General features: G+C 38.5%; 1 protein-coding gene across 1 annotated transcript in view; it reads left to right on the top strand.

Annotated features, from left to right (window-relative positions):
• slc6a2 (solute carrier family 6 member 2) overlaps positions 1-22,115 on the top strand; it is a 127,458-nt gene that overhangs the window by 87,775 nt on the left and 17,568 nt on the right. Inside the window, exons 9-12 of the mRNA XM_061877276.1 lie at positions 2,902-3,014; positions 3,221-3,349; positions 6,947-7,046; positions 13,088-13,188. Of these exons, the coding sequence (XP_061733260.1) occupies positions 2,902-3,014; positions 3,221-3,349; positions 6,947-7,046; positions 13,088-13,188 (443 nt within the window). The remainder of the gene's footprint in view (positions 1-2,901; positions 3,015-3,220; positions 3,350-6,946; positions 7,047-13,087; positions 13,189-22,115) is intronic.

Here is a 22,115-nt window from a genome sequence, read left to right on the forward strand (position 1 = left end):
AAATATTAACATTGCAACGCATGCCAATACAGCCTTTTTAGTTTACTAAATTGCAATTTTAAATTTCCCGCGAAGTGTCCTGTTGAAAACGTCGCGGAATGCTGACGTGTACGATGACGTCACGTACTGTTAGGAAATATTAGCGCTGCACACACACAGCTAAAAGTTGTCTGCTTTAACCGCTTAATTACACAGTATTTTGGACATCTGTGTTGCTGAATCTTTTGCAATTTGTTCAATTAATAATGGAGAAGTCAAAGTAGAAAGATGGATTTGGGAAGCTTTAGCCTTTAGCCACACAAACACACGGTCATTACTTGTTTAAAATTCCCAGAGGTGAAACTTTACAATGGACCAGAGCGGTCAAGCGAACATGGATCCTGACCACTTGTCAACCAGCAGTTTTCGGTGAGAAATTTGTGGTAAAAAGTCGCCTCTTACCGGAGATCAGCTGAGCTTGTGCCGTCCGTACAGCTGCCGTCGACTTCCATCAGACACTGGCGTAAACACACCCATGGATACATCCTTCCGACTATCAGGTACTATTAAATTCACTAAAACAATAGCAACACAATAGAAAGATAAGGGATTCCCAGAATTATCCTAGTAAATGTGTCCAAAAATATCTGAATCCGTCCCGATGCAATCGCGTTTTTTTTTTTTCTAGTCCGTCGCTATCAATATCCTCAAACACAAATCTTTCATCCTCGCTCAAGTTAATGGGGAAATTGTCGTTTTCTCGGTCCGAATAGCTCTTTTTGTTAGAAGCTCCCATTAAGAACAATTTGAGGTTGTGAGGAGCCATTAACGGGTGACGTCATCGTCTGCGACTTCCGGTAAAGACAAGGCTTTTCTGCTAGCGACCAAAAGTTGCGAACTTTATCGTCGATGTTCTCTACTAAATCCTTTCAGCAAAAATATGGCAATATCGCGAAATGATCAAGTATGACACATAGAATGGACCTGCTATCCCCGTTTAAATAAGAAAATCTCATTTCAGTAGGCCTTTAAAAAACACTTTAAGACCAATGTCCTGAAAACATATATCACTCTTGAATCAACACAGTAGTTAATACTATGATCAATGTTAATTACAAACTAAATATGGGCTATAAATAATAATGGAAGTATAATTGTTTGTTAATAGTATATCATTGGTAAAAAGGCTTAACACATGTACAAGGATATTTCAAATGCCTTCACTGTGTATATAATTGAACAGTATTTACCGTAAATCCTTGAATAGCCACCGGGGAAGTAACACCTGTTCCCCAAATTTTGTAGCGCATGCATGCTATTACCGCTGGGTCGAATTTGTGATGCTTTCCCTGCCATCATTTTCAAAATGTCGGAGGAGTTATGACTTACTTTTAATGGGTGTAAACCATGGTTCTTGTTTCACAGCCATACAGATCACACTAATGGTTGTGATATAAAACAATTTTAACACTCTTACTAATAGGCGCCACACTCTGTGAACCCTAACACAACAAGAATAACAAACACATTTCAGGAGAACATTGGCTCTGTAACACATTATAAACGCAACAAAAGAATTACCCAGAATTCTAATGCATCCATGACTCTTGGCTATATTATACAGCCCGCTACCACCCCCCTCCCTTCGGTGCGTCAGTTGAGGTGGGCGGGGTTGGGGGCGCGTGTATAATATAGCCAAGTGTCATGGATGCATTGGAATTCTGGGTAATTCTTATGTTGCGTTTATAATGTGTTACAGAGCCAATGTTCTCCAGAAATGTGTTATTCTTGTTTGGTGTGGGTTAACAGAATGTGGCGCATATTATTAAGAGTTTTAAAGTTGTTTATATCACAACCATCAGTGTAAACAGTATGGCTGTTGATCAAGTATGCATTGCAATCACTTATGAGAAGAAGTAAAATGCATGCGGCCTACTGTCATGTAGATTTACCGACATACATATCCAATGGTGTAAAGGTGGGTGCAATGACATGTTGTAGATCAGTGGTCCACAACCTTTTTGTATCCGCGGACCGGTCAATGCTTAATAACTTTTACCGCGCCCCGGGTGGGGGGGATGTCCTTTTTTTATTATAATTTATTTTTTTAAATTTTTTTTCTGTGTCATGAAGAAGGGACGTTTTTGTCATGAAACAAGGAGGATTTTGTGGTTGGTGCACCAATTGTAAGTGTATATTGTGTTTTTAAGTTGATTTAATAAAAAAAATAAACAAAATTTTTTTTTTTAAATAAAAATTAATAAAAAATTCTTCTGCGGCCCGGTACCAATCGGGCCGCGTCCCGGTGGTTGGGGACCACTGTTGTAGAGCATTGGTCCCCAACCACCGGGCTGCAGCCGCAGAAGAAACTTTTATGAATTTCTTTTTTATCACACTCAATTTTTTACTGTATGCCATTGGTAAGCGCAGAGGTTAGAAGAGGTTTTAAAATTATTAGCGCCTGCTTGCTTTTACCGCATGCCTTGAATAAGCGCAGGAGTGCGAAGGGGTTTTAAATAAAATTAGCGCCCCGGTGGCTATTCAAGGAAATACGGTATGTTGTGTACAAAGTGTATTCATAATATGTTGTGCAAAGAAAATGTCATAATTTTTGAAAGTTCATCTTGTATTTGACATTGTTTATAGGGTTAGGCGCAATAAGTGTTCAACTTCAGCACAAACCCTTTTGGTCTGCAACATTTTCAATTTATGATTGTAAAACTGATTGTTTAGGTAAAACTGTTTGTTTCTGTCTGACCGAATAAATAATAAACGAAGCTAAACTAAACTAAAAGTCATTGCAAGTGGATAGTATGTCTGTCCTGCTACACAAGCTGTACACTGACTACTCTTCACTGCCTATAGTTTTGACAGTGGTTGCTGAAATAAATGTGTGGTGTGTTTCTGTGTGCATTAAAACAGGGGCAGGATTGGTGTTCATCATCTACCCAGAAGCCATTTCTACCCTTCCCGGCTCAACATTTTGGGCTATTGTGTTTTTCATCATGCTGCTGACTCTCGGCATCGACAGTTCGGTGAGTCCAAAACCTTTGCAGTCTTTAAAAGATACGACATGGATAGAAAACGCGAATGCGCGGTTATGGTTAGACATTAAAAAACAGCATTAAAAAAGTGAAAGATGAATGTGGTGTGTCACTGTATTGTATGAGGTATATCTGGAAAAGAGCAGCAGATCGGTGCAAGAACAGATAAAGGGAGTAAGTTTCTCTTATTTCGTCAGATGGGCGGCATGGAGGCGGTCATCACAGGCCTGTCGGATGACTACAAGATCCTAAAGAGGAACAGAAAGCTCTTCACCTTCGCCACGGTCTTCGGGACCTTCCTGCTCGCCCTGCTTTGCATTACTAATGTCGGTATCAGGGTTCACCGCCCTTACTTTTTAACGTCATTTTCAATAATCAGGCTACATCAGGGGTGTTCAAGAAAAGTGTACAGAAAATATGAAAGGATGCTCGGGCCCATTTGATAGTAGGTCCATCAATATCTGCTAAATGAGCGTGTCTTAACCAAGGCCGTGATCGTCCACTAGAGCAGTGGTTCTCAACCTTTTTTCAGTAATGTACCCCCTGTGGACATTTTTTTAATTCAAGTATCCCTAATCAGAGCAAAGCATTTGGTTGAAAAAAAAAGGATAAAGAAGTAAAATACAGCACTATGTCATCAGTTTCTGATTTATTAAATTGTATAACAGTGCAAAATATTGCTCATTTGTAGTGGTCTTTCTTGAACTATTTGAAAAAAAAAGATCTAAAAACTTGTTGAAAAATAAACAAGTGATTCAATTATAAATAAAGATTTCTACACATAGAAGTAATCATCAACTTAAAGTGCCCTCTTTTGGGATTGTAATAGAGATCCATCTGGATTCATGAACTTAATTCTAAACATTTCTTTACAAAAAAAAAGAAATCTTTGACAATATTTATGGAACATGTCCACAAAAAAATCTAGCTGTCAACACTGAATATTGCATTGTTGCATTTCTTTTCACATTTTATGAACTTACATTCACATTTTGTTGAATTATTATTCAATAAATATTTTTATAAAGGATTTTTGAATTGTTGCTATTTTTAGAATATTTTAAAAAAACTCTTACGTACCCCTTGGCATACCTTAAAGTACCCCCAGGGGTACACGCACCCCCATTTGAGAACCACTGCACTAGAGGGTCGCCCCGTGTGAAGTAGCGCATGCCAAATGTAAATTACTGAATGACAAAGTTTACCCCAAACGTAATCCTGGCCACGTAATGCTCTGTCTCTGATTGGAATATGAAGACAGAGTTCCGCAAAATACTTTTGCTGGCTCTTGTGGCATGCGTCAATAGTACTTGAAGGTCAAAACACAAGGTTGTGGGTTCAAACCCACATCGAAGATTACATTTTTTAAAACTTATGATGTTGAAATTGTTTAATTTGCTAAGTTTCTGCATAGTTATTAAAAAAGTGGATTTTTTTCAATGTGTTGCTGAAGGTAATATTATTCGTAAGGTGCTCGGATACACAGGATTTAACCTTTTTAAAGCACCTCCTGGACCACTTATTTTTGACCTTGATATTTGTCAAGTTCTGGTTAAGACCGTGGCGGGACTCAGTTGCAAAACACTTTTCCACCACTTGTGGCAGTAATGAAAATCTCAAAAAAACAGAGGAAGACTGAAGCGAAAGTCACAGAGAAGTGCCTTAAGCGCAAAAAAATATGGCTAAAATGGTGAAGCTGTTTTATTGACAATTTATTTTTAAAAAAATGAACATAATTGTATCTACCAGAAAATAAACATATTTGTATCTACATTTATTTTTCCTCAGTTATAAATGAGTACTTTTTATGCAGTATGTTTGATTATTACTTAAATTTCTAATCAGCCTGACCTAAGCCTAAAGTTTATGTGTTAAACAAACAATAATCTTTGTGTTTAACGCAAGTTTTTATATCATTTGACAGGGTTGTCAACCTGTTAAAATTAGGGATGTCCGATAATATCGGACTGCCGATATTATCGGCCGATGAATCCTTTAAAATGCAATACCGGAAATTGGTCAACAGCCATACAGGTCACACTGTGGGTGGCCGTATAAACAACTTAAACACTGTTGCAAATTTGCGCCACACTGTGAACCCACACCAAACAAGAATGACAAACATATTTCGGGAGAACATCCACACCGTAACACAACATAAATACAACAGAACAAATACCCAGAACCCCTTGCAGAACTAATGTTTCCGGGATGCTACAATATGCACCACCTGCCCCACCTCAACCCTGCCCACCTCCACTTCCTCATGCTCTCTCAGGGAGAGCATGTCCTGAATTCCAAGCTGCTGTTTTGAGGCATGTTAAAAAAAATACTGCACTTTGTGACTTCAATAATAAATATGGCAGTGCCATGTTGGCATTTCTTCCATAACTTGAGTTGATTTATTTTGGAAAACCTTTTTACATTGTTTAATGCATCCAGCGGGGCATCCCAACAAAATTAGGCATAATAATGTGTTAATTCCACGACGGTATATATCGGTATCGGATGATATCGGAATCGGTAATTAATAGTTGGATAATATCGGAATATTGGGTATCGGCAAAAAAGCCATTATCGGACATCTCTAGTTAAAATGTAAGTAAGTTAGATATAATTATTGAGTATGACTAAAATCCAGAACAATTTTACTAATTTACTGTTATTTGTGTGGGCTCCTGTAATTGAAAAGTTCTGCCCCAAGGTCGAAAAGGTTAAGAACCCCTGTACTTGTGTGTCCAAATAATAAGTGTAGTCAATTGGAAATGCTAATATTGTACTATTCCTGTGTTGCGTTGCAGTTCCATTTCTAGTTCTATGGTTATCATCAAACTTTTTTATTTTCATCGCTACTGTGGCGGCGTAATTAAAAAGTACAAAAACTCTGTGAATGTGCTTAAAAAAATCTGCCACGTGGTGAAACTGCGATTTATGAAGCGCGATGTGGCGAAAACGAAAAAGAAGGAAACAAACAATAACAACATCTTTTAATGAAGCCATGCAGTGTAAAACGGCTTAAAATGGCAAAAAAGCAAAACGAATGAATTAACCAAAGTTGAATAAAATTATTTATGCTGTGCAGTTCTGATAAAACTGTCTAAAATGTCACGGCCAGTGTGCGGTTTGTGCTTTATATTAAAAAAAAAGCCTCCACAGCTTGAAGATTTTAATCAAGTTAAATTGGGAACAGTATTGCAGCTTCCATTCATTTATTATAATGCGGTCCAGCACAGCAAACTGAGGCCAAGTAAAAAAACGTTTGCGAAAGAAAAACAGGCACTGCGTTGCCAGCATGCCTCGGAGGAAACAACCCACTATTAATTCGAAAATTTCAAAGATGTTCCTTCAAAGGCGCCGTCAAACGAGAGAAGCTCTCATGGAACAAGTTAAGAGTGATTAAAAGAGGCCACCAAGGAAATAAGTGCAAATTTTCCCTTGATTGGTTAATTTCTTTTCAAACAAATCTTTCAAGGCGTGCTTCTTCCTTTCCAAACAGTTTGGATCTCTGCATCTCTGAACACAGTAGGTTCTCAAACTGTGGTATGTGTACCACTAGTGGCACGTGGGCTCCATCCAGTGGTACGCCAAAGAATTCCCTTGATTAAAGTACAGTGTTTTATTTTCCTACATTTAAACGGTGTTACTGTTCAAACTGTGTGTAACGTCACAGTGGCCAAAAACATTAAACATACTTGCCTTTTTTTAATGAATACTTAGGACCTACTACGCTACTGTAATTCAATGCTGGTCATTAAGGTGGTACTTGGAGAGCCAAGTTTTTCTGAGGTGGGAAAAAGGTTTGAGAACTACTGTCTTAAGAGATTAGTCCAAGACAGTAAAATGAACCCTAAAGTTAATTCGATTACTGCTTGCATGCTACCTGCAAAAAAAACTAACGTCCTCATTCAATTCTTCCTCTTCAGGGTGGAATCTACGTGCTGACTCTGTTAGACAAGTACGCCGCCGGGACCTCCATCTTGTTTGCGGTGTTGATCGAAGCCATCGGAGTGTCGTGGTTTTACGGTATGGAATCCTGCTCTGTAAATATCCTATATAGCTTCTTTTTCCCCTCCAAGCATGGGTCGGCAACCCAAAACGTTGAAAGAGCCATATCCATCCATTTCCTACCGCTTGTCCCGTTCGGGGTCGCAGGGTGCTGGAGCCTATCTCAGCTGCATCCGGACGGAAGCCGTTGTACACCCTGGACAAGTCGCCACCTCATCACCGGGTTAACACAGATAGACAGACAACATTCACACTCACATTCACACACTAGGGACCATTTGTTACAGTCTTGGGCAAGCTCGGTAATGTTTGCTGTGGTCTGGAACAACATGGCACACAAACAACTATATGAAATGCAGCCAATATCACATACAGATATGAGGCATGCACAACTAAATGATATACAAAGAGGATAAACGTAAAGGATATTAAATGAGCTCAAATATACCTACAAATGAGGCATAATGATGCAATATGTACATACAACTAGCCTAAATAGCATGTTAGCATTGATTAGCTTGCAGTCATGCACTAAGCAAATATGCCTGATTAGCACTCCACACAAGTCAATAACATCAACAAAGCATACCTGTGTGGATTCACGCACAGCATGTGTGACGATTGCGTGGCATCGTGGTGATGCGGGTCGTTCTCTCAGGGATGCAGCCGGGCTCGAACACAGCGTGAAGTTAAGAAATAATTGTTTTATTTAACAAATAAAAACAGACTTAGTCAAAACACACAGAACTAGCATGGGAGCTGGAAAAAAGACCAAAAGCGCTAGCGTGGGAGCTAGAGAAATGACAGAAAAACTTGGACAAGGCACAAAAGGCAAAACAAAACTACTAGCATGGGAGCTACAGGAACAAAGGCTTACCGCGGAAGCTAGCAAGTACAGGTATGGGATTACCGAATCGAGGATCAAGGTCGTCACCGTTGTGCGAACACAAATTAGGAAGCAAGACTGAATGTACAGAAAAGGCAGGCTTAAATAAAGACAGTAATCAGGAGGCAGGTGCGTGTCAAAAACGAGAGGCAGGTGAATCTAATGAGTAACTGGTCGGGGGGGCAGAGGCGTGGTTGGGGGCGTGGTTTGGGCGGGGACGTGGTTAAGAGGGGTGGCGTATAATTCACCAACTCGAGTATTTCATATATATATATATATATGCATATATATATATATATATATATATATATATATATATATATATATATATATATATATATATATATATATATGTATATATATATATATATATATATATATATATATATATATATATATATATATATACATGTATAAATATATGAAATACTTGACTTTCAGTGGATTCTGGCTGTGTATATATATATATATCTATATATATGTATATCTATATATATATATATCTATATATATATATATAGATATATATATATATATATATAGATATGTATATATATATATAGATAAAAGAAATAGTTGAATTTCCGACGGCACCTATCAAATACACAGTAATAAAAACACAGTAGTTCTACTAACTGTACTGTGCTTGCTGAGTACTAAAAAAACAACAACAACACTTACCTTTCACTATTTGAGTAACCTTTGTTCTGCCATTTGCGTATGGGAGAGCGATCTCCGAATCCGGGAACATCCTTCACGGATTTGTTGTAGACATCCGCAAATGAGAACGGGATGTTGCTTCCAGCTACCATCATAGCCATTTTTGTCTCAGCATAAGATACACCATTGGGTCTCCATTTTGCGAGGTGGGCCATAATACTGGGTTGTGTACGATTTCTGCGCTGTGGACGCTTTGTGCTTCGCTGACTGACCGTTCATGGCTGAGTATATCCGTTCAGCCGCCGTATTAAATGGAGATGTCTGTTCTACAAAATTTACAGGCAACATACCCCTTCCCTTTCAAACTCTCCTGGATAAACTGAAATTCTTGTTTCCAATCATTCTGGAACTTGCATGCGTATTACTTAATTTTGCCCGCCGACGGTGTAATATATTGGGTTGGAGTCAATAACAAGGCAACGTGATGAAGTTACGTCTTTTTACTGTGGGCTTCAGAACAGACTCCTTAATGCGTGTTCCTTGACTGCACTTAAATGTAGAATATATTTACATTCTATTCTATGGACAGTAGATGGCAGTATTGTCCTGTTTAAGAGTGTCACAACGTTGAGTCAGGTCCTCATGGAGCTGGAGGGGGCGTGGCCTCCAGCGCCGCCTGAATTTCGGGAGATTTTCGGGAGAAAATTTGTACCGGGAGGTTTTTGGGAGAGGCGCTCAATTTCGGGAGTCTCCCGGAAAATCCGGGACAGTTGGCAAGTATGAATATAATACAAAAACTAATCAAAACCAGAGCATGAAACTTTTGGTGGACAAAATGACACAAAGAAAGAGTGGGAGACTTTTCATGTAAACAAACTGTTGCGTTTGTATTTTCCCCCCATCATTTTCTATTTTCAATCATTTTATAAAAATGCTCCAGGGAGCCACTAGGTTGACCCCCACCTCTTAGGAACATTACTCACCACACAGCATGCCTTTTTTTCCACCCCTCTCATTTATTTGTCTTGTTAATTGGTTTAGTGGAACGACGGAAACCCGACCACGGGGAAAGAACAACAAAGCGTTTTGTCCGTTTAATGAATAGTGACGCTAAATAGGTGCGATAAATATGTAGGGTGTGAATGAATGGAACCAAACAATTATTGGATGCATGAAATCTAGATAAGGATCGTGAGGATATAATCTTTTTTTTTTTTTGAGTACAATGATTAAAATCGTATACAGCGCCAGTCTAATGCATGGAGGCACTTTATCATGTTATTGAGTAAGTCCAAACTTTTGGCTAGTCAAATGTGGCTTTAATGGTCAAATAGGGTTCTTGATTCCCAAATGAAATAACGATTGAATTTAATCAGGCCACCAAATGTCCCTCTTTTTTCTATTCGTGATTGCATTTGCTTAATCACCCAACTTTTTTCTCCCTGGTTCACCTTTCTGTGACTCTTTGACTCTGGCGCTGTAAAACTCACGGAAAGGCTCAGTGGAGATGCTTGAAGGGAATTAGGGAGGAAATTGCCCTTTCGGATGCCAGATTAAAACGAGTATTCTTTGATTCCATTGTACTTTGACGGGATGGGATTGTCGATAGCGATGCACACATGTCAAGTGTTTGTAGACTTGGAATAAGTCATAATTTACAGTTCTTCAGTCCATGAACACATTTGGGTCCTGATCTACTAAAGCAGTCGTCAAATAGTGGGGCGAGACCCCCTTTATTGACGCTTGTGCAACATGATTTGTCAGTATCATGGTTCAAAAACCCACTTTGCAAAGCTGTGCACTAAAAAATATGTTCATTGTCGATATTAATCCTGACCTTCTCATTTTGATTTATGAATAAATTAAATTTGCACACAATGTTGCATATTTTTTTGTTTTAGTGTTTTATATATTGTGCTCCAGACTGACTGTTGCTGATCAGTTTGAATTCTTTACTATTTATGGAGTTTATTTAATTTATTTTTTTAGTATCAAATGGCTCAAGTTGACCAAACAGTTTTTATAGTCTCAATCCATCAATCAATGATTATTTATATAGCCCTAAATCACTAGTGTCTCAAAGGGCTGCACAAACCACAACACAAACCACTACGACATCCTCGGTAGGGCCCACATAAGGGCGCACGGAAAATTCACACCCAGTGGGACGTCGGTGACAATGATGACTATGAAAAACCTTATGGTTCATTCTGGTAATTATCTTTTAAAAAGTATTTATTTTATCTTTAACTCTCATTCATTTAGTTATTTGTCAGGCGATTTTCGAAGGAAAAATTCCCTGAAGAGCAGAGAAACCTGCGAAATAGGCTTTAGGAATGAAATAGCCTCTGTGTTTTTTTCCTGGCCTAACATATATATATGTGTATATAAATATATATATATATATATATATATATATATATATATATATATATATATATATATATATATATATATATATATATTAGGGCTGCGAATCTTTGGGTGTCCCACGATTCGATTCAATATCGATTCTTGGGGTCGCGATTCGATTATAAATCGATTTTTTCCATTCAACGCAATTCTCGATTCAAAAAGGATATTCTTCCGATTCAAAACGATTCTGTATTCATTCAATACATAGGATTTCAGCAGGATCTACCCCAGTCTGCTGACATGCTAGCAGAGTAGTAGATTTAAAAAAAAAAAAAGCTATTATAATTGTAAAGGACAATGTTTTATCAACTCATTGCAATAATGTACATTTGTTTTAACTATTAAACGAACCAAAAATATGACTTATTTTATCTTTGTGAAAACATTGGACACAGTGCGTTGTCAAGCTTATGAGATGCGATGCAAGTGTTCTTTTGTTCTTTTTTATTATTTTTATAAATGTCTAATGATAATGTCAATGAGGGATTTTTAAACTCTGCTATGCTGAAATTATAACTAATATTGATACTGTTGTTGATAATCATTTTTGTTTCTCTACTTTTGGTTTGTTCTGTGTCGCGTTTGTGTCTCCTCTCAATTGCTCTGTTTATTGCAGTACTGAGTGTTGCTGGGTCAGGTTTGGTTTTGGAATTGGATTGCATTGTTATGGTATTGCTGTGTATTGGTTTGTTGGATTGATAAAAAAAAATAATAATAATAATAATAATAATAAAATGAAATAAAAAAATGAATAATTTTTTTGGGATATTTTTGTAAAAATGTGAATCGATTCTGAATCGCACAACGTATTCGAATCGATTTTTTCCCACACCCCTAATATATATATATATATATATATATATATATATATATATATATGTATATATATATATATATATATATATATATATATATATATCAATCAATCAATCAATGTTTATTTATATAGCCCTAAATCACAAATGTCTCAAAGGACTGTACAAACGACTACGACTACGACATCCTCGGAAGAACCCACATAAGGGCAAGGAGAACTCACACCCAGTGGGACGCCAGTGACAATGATGACTATGAGAACCTTGGAGAGGACCTCATATGTAGGCAACCCACCTCTCCCCCCAGGGGACCGAAAGCAATGGATATATATATATATATATATATATATATATATATATATATATATATATATATATATATATATATATATATATATATATGTGTGTGTGTGTATGTATGTATGTGTATATATGTGTATATTTACCGTATTTCCTTGAATTGCTGCAGGGCATATAGTATGCGCCTGCCTTGGATTACTGCCGGGTCAAACTCGCTTTGCAAAATAATTAGCGCATGCTTAGTATTACCGCCTCGTCAAACTCGTGACGTCACGAGTGACACTTCTCCTGTCATCACTTTCAAAATGGAGGAGGCTGATTTCAATACCGGTAATTTGAAATCGCATAAAGGGAAGAAGTTTAAGAGCTATTTAGTAGGATTTAAGGTCCAAGCTTACATCACACTCAAATTCTTACTGAATGCCTTTGGTAAGTGTCAGAGTGAAAAGAGGTTTTAAGATAATTAGCGCATGCTTACTTTTACCGCATGCCTTTGGTAAGCGCAGGAGGTTTTAAATTAATTAGCGCCCCAGCACCAATTCAAGGAAATATATATATGTGTGTGTGTGTATGTGTGTCTGTGTGTATTATAATTACATTTCATTAAATATATATTTAGAAGATGTATAAAAATAGTGAACAAACATTGCATCTTCAATCAATAGAAAAATTCAATGAGCCACTAAGATCACAAATTATTATTTGGGGTTATCTCATTCATTTAAAAAAAAAGCTAAGTGCATCAGGAAATAGTTAAAGGACCCCAACCGAGTGGAATTCATTTGCAGAAAAGTATCCAAATGAAAACAGTGAGCATTTGTTAGGATTATCAGGAATCATATGCAAAATGATTCCGCATGTGATCTCATTTCAGAAGCAGCGGGGATTTGATGTGTGTTGTTTGGGGTCTTTTGAGGGTAGATATTTTTCTTGACTTACTTCTTTCATAACTTGGACTGACCCTCAGCTCTGACTTGTTTCAGGAGTGGATCGCTTCAGTGAAGACATAGAGCGAATGATGGGCTTCAAGCCAGGACTCTACTGGAGGCTCTGCTGGAAATTTGTCAGCCCAGCTTTTCTTCTGGTAAGAGGAATCTCACGCACGCACGCACACACACACACACACACACACACACACACACACACACACACACACACACACACACACGCACATGCACACGCACACAAACACACACACATTTATACACCTAATATCCAGTAGTACCCCCATGCTTTGTGCAAGTTGAAGTCTGTGCCTCACAAGTTAACCACACCTTGAAGTTCAAACTTCCACTTCTGCAAATCTCATGAGGCTTTGACTAAATAATCGACTACAAATGTGCATCTTTTTGTGTTATTTGTGAAGCCGCCACTGAATCAGCATTAATGACTAAAATAAAAAAGTGTGATGATAACCATAGAACGAGAAATGGAACTGTAGCGCAACACAGGAATATTACAATATTAGGATTTCCAATCGTTCACGACTAAACTTACCATTAGTTCAATCAAGTAAAGGGGTACTTGACCCTTTTTGACTTTGGAGCCCAACTTTTCACTACAAAAGGGGGCCTGGAGCCAGGGCCCCACTAACACCGAATTCGTAATATTTTTATTTATTTTAATCCTACTCAATAACTAAATGTAACCTACATTTGGGGGGCATAGCTCGGTTGATAGAGTGGCCGTGCCAGCAACTTGAGGGTTCCAGGTTCGATTCCCGCTCCCGCCATGCTAGTCACTGCCGTTGTGTCCTTGGGCAAAACACTTTACCCACCTGCTCCCAGTGCCACCCACACTGGATTAAATGTAACTTGGATATTGGGTTTCACTATGTAAAGTGATTTGAGTCACTAGAGAAAAGTGCTATATAAATATAATTCACTTCACTTCACTACATACAGTTTAACGGGGTAAACCTCGTCAAATGATATGAAAGTGTGTGTTAATCACATATATAATTATTGAGGCATGGGTCAGGCCCGTTATTAAAATAGGTACTAATCAAAAATACAGCAAAAGAAAAGACTTATAAAAAATGATGAAAGAGAAATGTACATTTAATTAAACAGTTATACAATAAATACATTATAACTAAATAAGTAATAATAATATCTTGTTTCTTAAATAAATTGTCAATACATTGAAAATACAGCTTCATCCCTTTTAGTCATACAAATATTCACGACTTTAGACTTCTCCTGTTTGTCTGATCATATTGTAATTACTGCCACAAGTGGAGGAAAAATATATTACAAAAATTTGGACCACAGCTAATAAGCCATACTTGCCAACTCTCCCGATTTTCCCGGGAGACTCCCGAATTTCAGTGCCCCTCCCGAAAATCTCCCGAAGCAACCATTCTCCAGAATTTCTCCCGATTTCCACCCGGACAATAATAATGGGGGCGTGCCTTAAAGGCACTGCCTTTAGCGTCCTCTACAACCTATCGTCACGTCCGCTTTTCCTCCATACAAACAGCATGCCGGCCCAGTCACATAATGTATGCAGCTCTTGCACACACGTAGGTGAGTGCCCCCCCCACCCCTTCCATGCGTCGGTTGTGGTGGGCGGGGTTGGGGGTGCGGGGGTGTATATATAGCCTGGAAGAGTAATTGATGCAAGGGATTCTGGGCAATTGTTATGTTGCGTTTATGTTGTGTTACTGTGAGAATGTTCTCCTGGAGTGTGTTTGTCATTCTTGTTTGGTGTGGATTCACAGTGTGGTGCATATTAGTAAGAGTGTTAAAGTTATTTATATCAGAACCTTAAGTGTAACCTGTATGGCTGTTGACTATATGCCTTGCAATCTTGTACGTGTGGTGACAGAAGCAGCAGAATGCATGCGTCTGGTGTGCACGCAGATAGCATGGTGTAAAGGTGGGCAATGACATGTTGTAGAGCAGTAGTTCTCAACCTTATTTCGGTGATGTACCCCCTGTGAACACTTTTTTAATTCAAGTACCCTCTAATCAGAGCAAAGCCGTTTTTGGTTGAAAAAAAGAGATAAAGAAGTAAAATACAGCACTATGTCATCAGTTTCTGATTTATTAAATTGTATAACAGTGCAAAATAATGCTCATTTGTAGTGGTTTTTCTTCAACTATTTGGAAAAAAGGATATAAAAATAACTAAAAACTTGTTGAAAAATAAACAAGTGATTCAATTATAAATAAAAATATTTCTACACATAGAAGTGATCATCAACTTAAAGTGCCCTCTTTGGGGATTGTAAAAGAGATCCATCTGGATTCATGAACTTAATTCTAAACATTTCTTCACAAAAAAAGAAAACTTTAACATCCATATTCATGGAACATGTCCACAAAAAAATCTAGCTGTCAAAACTGAATTTTGCATTGTTGCATTTCTTTTCACAGTTTTTAAACTTACATTCATATTTTGTTGAAGTGTTATTCAATAAATATATTTTTAAAGGATTTTTGAATTGTTGCTATTTTTAGAATATTTAAAAAAAATCTCACGTACCCCTTGGCTTACCTTCAAGTACCCCCAGGGGTACGCGTACCCCATTTGAGAACCACTGTTGTAGAGGACGTTAAAGGTAAAGCCATCACGGCACGCCCTCAATATTGTTATCTGAGTGAAAATCGAAGAATCTTAACTACGGGTTATGTCCGGGAGAGGCACCAAAATCCGGAGGGTGGGGGTTCGGCAATTATGCAGCCGAGCCACATCAGAGTGGCCAAAGAGCCGCATGCGGCTCAGGAGCTGCGGGTTGCCGACACCTGCTGTATGGGGAGTGATTGTATACCAAACAAGAATGACAAACATCCGCAACAGAACAAATAACCAGAACCCCTTGCAGCTCTAACTCTACAATATATACCCGCCCCCATCTCCTGAATTCGGAGGTCTCAAGGTTGGCAAGTATGTAATAAACAGATGTTTTTTGGCGGCCCTATGGTTGAAAAACACTGCTCCAGTACAATATACAATATAGATAATATACATTTGGCCAATGACACAACTTTTGATTCTATTGTTAAATCGTAATAATGCACATTCTCGCTGTGTCCTGCAAGTTTGACAACTACAGGAGAATGAACGTGTCCTCAACTCACTCCGACTAACAAGGTTGCTAGCGGCTAACCTCATTCCACAATGCAAAGCCTTTTCTAAGTCACTAATGCTCGCCTCCATGTCAGCAAATAAACAATGTTTCTTACAAATATTATCGCTGGAGGACAAGGACTATCTTATCTAATCATGCGGCCCTACACACCATAAGAGGATATGCTCACGGCTAAGTTAGAACTCTTCAATGTTAAAAGAGGTGGGGAGATCGATACATTTACCATGAATTGATTAACGTGGACCCCGACTTAAACAAGTTGAAAAACTTATTCGGGTGTTACCATTTAGTGGTCAATTGTACAGAATATGTACTGTAATAATAATAATAATAATGGATAAGATTTATATCGCGCTTTTCTATTGTTATATACTCAAAGCGCTCACAGAGAAGTGGGAACCCATCATTCATTCACACCTGGTGGTGTACTGTGCAATCTACTAATAAAAGTTTCAATCAATCAATCAAAACAAATATATATAGTAACTATGCCATCCATCCATCCATCCATTTTTTACCACTTGTCCCATTTGGGGCCGCTGGGTTGCTGGAACCCATCTCAGCTGCAATCGGGCGGAAGGCGGCGTACACCCTGGACAATTCGCCACCTCATCGCAGGGCCAACACAGATAGACAGACAACATTCACACTCACATTCACACACTAGGGTCAATTTAGTGTTGCCAATCAACCTATCTCCAGGTGCATGTCTTTGGAAGTGGGAGGAAGCTGGAGTACCCGGAGGGAATCCACACAATCACAGGGAGAACATGCAAACTCCACACAGAAAAATCCTGAGCGCAGGATCGAACCCAGGACCTTCGTATTGTGAGGCAGACGCACTAACCCCTCAATACACCGAGCTGTTCTAAACTATTGTAATTTTTTCAAAGAGAAGAATGAATACTTTTTACATTTTAACCGAAGTCTATATGGAGCCATGTCACATTATACAGTCACCATTTATTAACAGTAAATAGGGACAAACAGTAGAAAATGGATGGGAAGCAAGTTGAGTAATGAAAGTTTTGAGAAAATAATACAGCCAGAAATTATGCAATATGTTACTGCGTATGTCAGCAGCCAAATAAGGAGCCATTGTAACGTATTTTGAAATAGTTGTATTTTGTCCGGTTGCAGACTCATCATGCCGGTTCGTAATAAACACCAGTTCAAGGAAACAATTACTCAAGCAGCAGTCATAGCGGACTCACCCAAACTCCACCTAGATACTGTTGCAATTTTCAACACCAACAACGTAGATTTTTGAATGTAAAGTAAGGATCTAGACCTCCAAATTGCGCTTGATTGATGCTAATTTACATTGTACTTGCTTGCCATAAGACAGGCTACTATGAGCATTAGCAATTTTACATGGCAATAAACACCTCCAAATGTAGTAATAAAAACTACAAAATAATCATTACAATCAAACTGCTGATGTGCAATACGCATGATACTCACAGTACAAACACTTTGTAGGGTGCAACATAACACATTCATCTTCATTGAAAAAGCTACAACATACAACATACCATCAATAGAAGGGCTGTGAGTTTTGGGGGACCACACAATTCGATTCGATTTGACTGTTAAAGGTAACGATTTGATTCAGAATCGATTGTCATTTCAACACGTTTCTCGATTCAAAATCGATACTTTTTGAATAACACTGGGTGCCAGTTCTATGATTAACTACATTCCTCCGTAAGCTAGATAAGCAGCCTGAAAAATGTCTATATTACTTAAAAGAAAACTTGTTTTGCTTAATAAAATTCTACTCAAACGTTTACTGAGGTCAAAAACAAATAAGGCAATAAGAGAAGTATCCCACACATCTCTTTTGTAAAGTAAATCTGTACAGCAGATATGGGCATTCACATCAACAATATGATTTTCCAGAGTCACTGGACAAGACAGATTAAAAAAATAAAAAAATAATTTTAGGTGGTTTTTAATCGATTAAGAATAGTTACAAAAAAGAATCGTGACTCATTTGAAAGTCTTTTTTTTTTGACACCCCTAACAGCCTATAACCCTATACAATGGTGTCATCTAATGAGATCCGTCCAGAGTTCCTTAAGGCTCTGGATGCTGTGGGGCTGTCTTGGTTGACAAGACTCTGCAGCATCGCGAAGACATCGGGGGCAGTACCTCTGGATTGGCAGACCGGGTGGTGGTTCCTCTCTTTAAGAAGGGGAACCGGAGGGTGTGTTCCAACTATGGTGGGATCACACTCCTCAGCCTTCCCGGTAAGGGTTATTCGGGTGTACTGGAGAGAAGGCTACGCTGAATAGTCGAACCTCGGTTTTCGTCCTGGTCTTGGAACTGTGGACCAGCTCTATACTCTCGGCAGGATCCTTGGGTGTGCATGGGAGTTTGCCCAAACAGGCTAAATGTGCTTTGTGGACTTGGAGAAAGCATTCGACCGTGCCTCTCGAGAAGTCCAGTGTGGAGTGCTCAGAGAGTATGGGGTATGGTACTGTCTGATTGTGGCGGTCCGCTCCCTGTACGATCAGTGTCAGAGCTTGGTCCGCATTGCCGGCAGTAAGTCGGACACGTTTCCAGTGAGGGTTGGACTCCGCCAAGGCTGCCCTTTGTCACCAATTCTGTTCATCATTTTTATAGACAGAATTTATAGGCGCAGTCAAGGCGTTGAGGCGATCCGGTTTGGTGGCTGCAGGATTAGTTCTCTGCTTTTTACAGATGATGTGGTCCTGATGGCTAAATCTGGACAGGATCTTCAGCTCTCACTGGATTGGTTTGCAGCCAAGTGTGAAGCGACTGGGATGAGAATCAGCCCCTCCAATTCTGAGTCCATGGTTCTCGAAAAGGGTGGGGTGCCATCTCCGGGTTGGGGAGGGGATCTTGCTCCAAGTGGAGGAGTTCAAGTACCTAGGAGTCTTGTTCACAAGTGAGGGAAGAGTGGATCGTGAGGTCGACAGGCGGATCGTTGCGGCGTCTTCAATAATGCGGACGTTGTACCGATTCGTTGTGGTGAAGAAGGAGCTGAGCCGAAAGGCAAAGTCCTCAATTTACCGGTCGATCTACGTTCCCATCCTCACCTATGGTCATGAGCTTTGGGTTATGACCAAAAGGACAAGATCTCGGGTACAAGCGGCCAAAATTAGTTTCGTCCGCCGAGTGGCGGGGCTCTCCCTTAGAGATAGGGTGAGAAGCTCTGTCATCCGGTAGGAGCTCAAAGTAAAGCCGCTGCTCCTCCACATTGTGAAGGGCTAGATGAGGTGGTTCGGGCATCTGGTCTGGATGCCACCCAAACGCCTCCCTAGAGCACGTCCAACCGGTAGGAGGCCATGGGGAAGACCCAGGACACGTTGGAAAGACTATGTCTTCCGGCTAGCCTGGAAACACCTCAGAATCCCCCGGGAATAGCTGGACAAAGTGGCTGAGGAGAGGGAAGTCTGGGCTTCGCTGCTTAGGCTGCTGCCCCCAACACCGACCTCGGATAAGCGGAAGAAGATGGACGGATGGATGGAGGTTAAGAATCCATTTTTGGATTGATACTCAGTTATAATACACTTTTCCACCACTTGTCGCAATAATGACAATATCAAACAAACAGAAAAAGTATGGAGCTAAAGTCAGAGAGAAGATTTTTTAAGTGCAAAACTAATGACAAAAGTGGTGAAGCTGTATTTTCACTTGCAATCTCATTTTATTGACGGTTTATTTAAAAAAACATATATTAATATTAGCATTATTTTTGATTGAGGGTTTTTTTTTTGTAATGAACCAGACCTAAGCCTTGATAATTATCTTTGTGATTATCACACAATTTCATATCATTTGACAAGGTTTATTCAGTTAAACTGTAAGAAGGTTAGCTATAAAAATTGAATACCATTAAAATTAAGAGTAACATTACTAATTCAGTGTTAATATTCGAGTGGGCCTCGAGCCTCGAGTGTAAAAGTTTGGCCCCAAGGTCAAAACAGTTAAGAACTCCTCATTTAAAGTAATGGAAGTGCAACAGCATTGCTAATGTGACTCAAATGTAATAATAATGTGACGGTTGGCTGGCATTGTGGTGATGGTTCGTTCTCTCGAATGATGCAGTCGGACTTGGACACAGCGTAAAGGTAAGAAAGTATGATTTATTAATATTAACAAAACAAACAAAGAACAGAAACACTTGCACAAGGCACTAAAGGCAAAACAAACAGAACTAGCATGGGAGCTAGAAAGAACATAAAGCGCTAGCATGTGAGCTAAGGAACAAACAAAGGAGTAGCGCGGAACCTAATAAGTACAAGAAATAGATTTTTACCACAATTGGGAATTAGCGGCGTTACCTGTTGCACGGAACAGAAACTAGAATGCGAGATCGAATCAACAAAAAAAAGGCAGGCTTAAATAAGGAGAGTAATTACAAAGCAGGTACGCGTAAAAAAACAAGAGGCAGGTGACACTAATACGTAACTATGACAACAGAACAAAACAGGAAGTGCCACCAGGAACTAAGGAAGTCACATAACAGAACACAATACAAAGCAGAACAAAAACAGAATATGACATGATCCAAGTAGCGGATCATGACAAATAAAACAATATATAATAACTGAACTGCTGAGTTATAATAATCAACTCATTTTTAAATGTTACATTAAAAATCTAATTTAATAGTCAAATAATGAATATTTATTAACACACAAAAATACAGACAATTGGTACTATTGAGTGCCGGTATCGATTCCCAGGTAAGGGAAATTGGTACGTTTATTGTTCAAATGGTAACACATCCATTCACTAAATCACAGAAATGATTTTTTGCATAGGCATGCAAATCTTTACATTTCAAACTAATTGTACTTCAAGGTACTTTTATTCTACGGTGGTTATCTTCTCTTTTCACTTACCTGGAAATTCTATAATGGTGAGAGTTTGACCCTAGAACCCATAATTTTGATTGACATGATTTATTTTTTATATTTTTTAGTTTTTTATTTATTTATTTATTTTTTGTCTTGTCCAGCTTCTCAGGCATATCATATAGTTGGTGTAGATGCCCATATCGGCTGTTCAGATTTACTTTAATAAACAGAATTGTAGGATACTTCTCTTGTTGCCTTATTTGTATTTGACTTTATTAAATCTATTCATATTATCATTTGGTGCAGCTGGGCTGGAGCAGGAGGGGATAGAAAGAGGAAAAAAAGGAAGACAGAGGGAGAAATTGTGGGGACAAGAGGGGAATAAAACAGAGAGACAAAAACAACAGCAAACACAGCAATAACAACAACAGCAACAACAACAATAGAGCAAATTAGAAAATCAGCAAAAATCAGCAAATACGATATGTACAAATTTGATGGTAAAAGTGATAGCAAAGAAGCAGTTAGCGAAATAAATAATAATACAGAAATGACAATGAGCATTATTACACTACAAATGGCGCAATACACATACCAATAGAAATAGCGCTATTTGATAATGAACAATACCTATAATTTACATCTATTATCAACAATACAGTTGTTCCAATGCAACAATACATATAAGTTAACTTGAGATATAAAACAATGCAGAAAAATGGAGGGGAAGAAAGAGTGAGCAACCTATATTAACCTTGTAGATTGTTATGGTAACAATAGGTTAAGCTTTGTCAGTGTGCCATGTGTTATCCAGTTTACCCTAGGGTAACAACGTTAATTTTTATGTGACGAAACGTGATTATGCGCATGGGTGTATGTATTTTTTTAAATTGTTGAATTGAAGTTAACCAAGTTTGTCCATAAAATAAACATTGTACCGGTCAAAAGTATGTGAACACTTTATCATGTGATTGAATGGAAAGGTGGTTCTTTATGAAGTCTTATTGTAAGCCCTTTTAATGGGAAAAAAACTGCATGCTTGGAAAACAAATATAGGTTCAAACTTCAACATAATAAATAGCA

Source organism: Nerophis ophidion, linkage group LG02 (genome assembly GCF_033978795.1).
Source record: "Nerophis ophidion isolate RoL-2023_Sa linkage group LG02, RoL_Noph_v1.0, whole genome shotgun sequence".
NCBI lineage: Eukaryota > Metazoa > Chordata > Actinopteri > Syngnathiformes > Syngnathidae > Nerophis > Nerophis ophidion.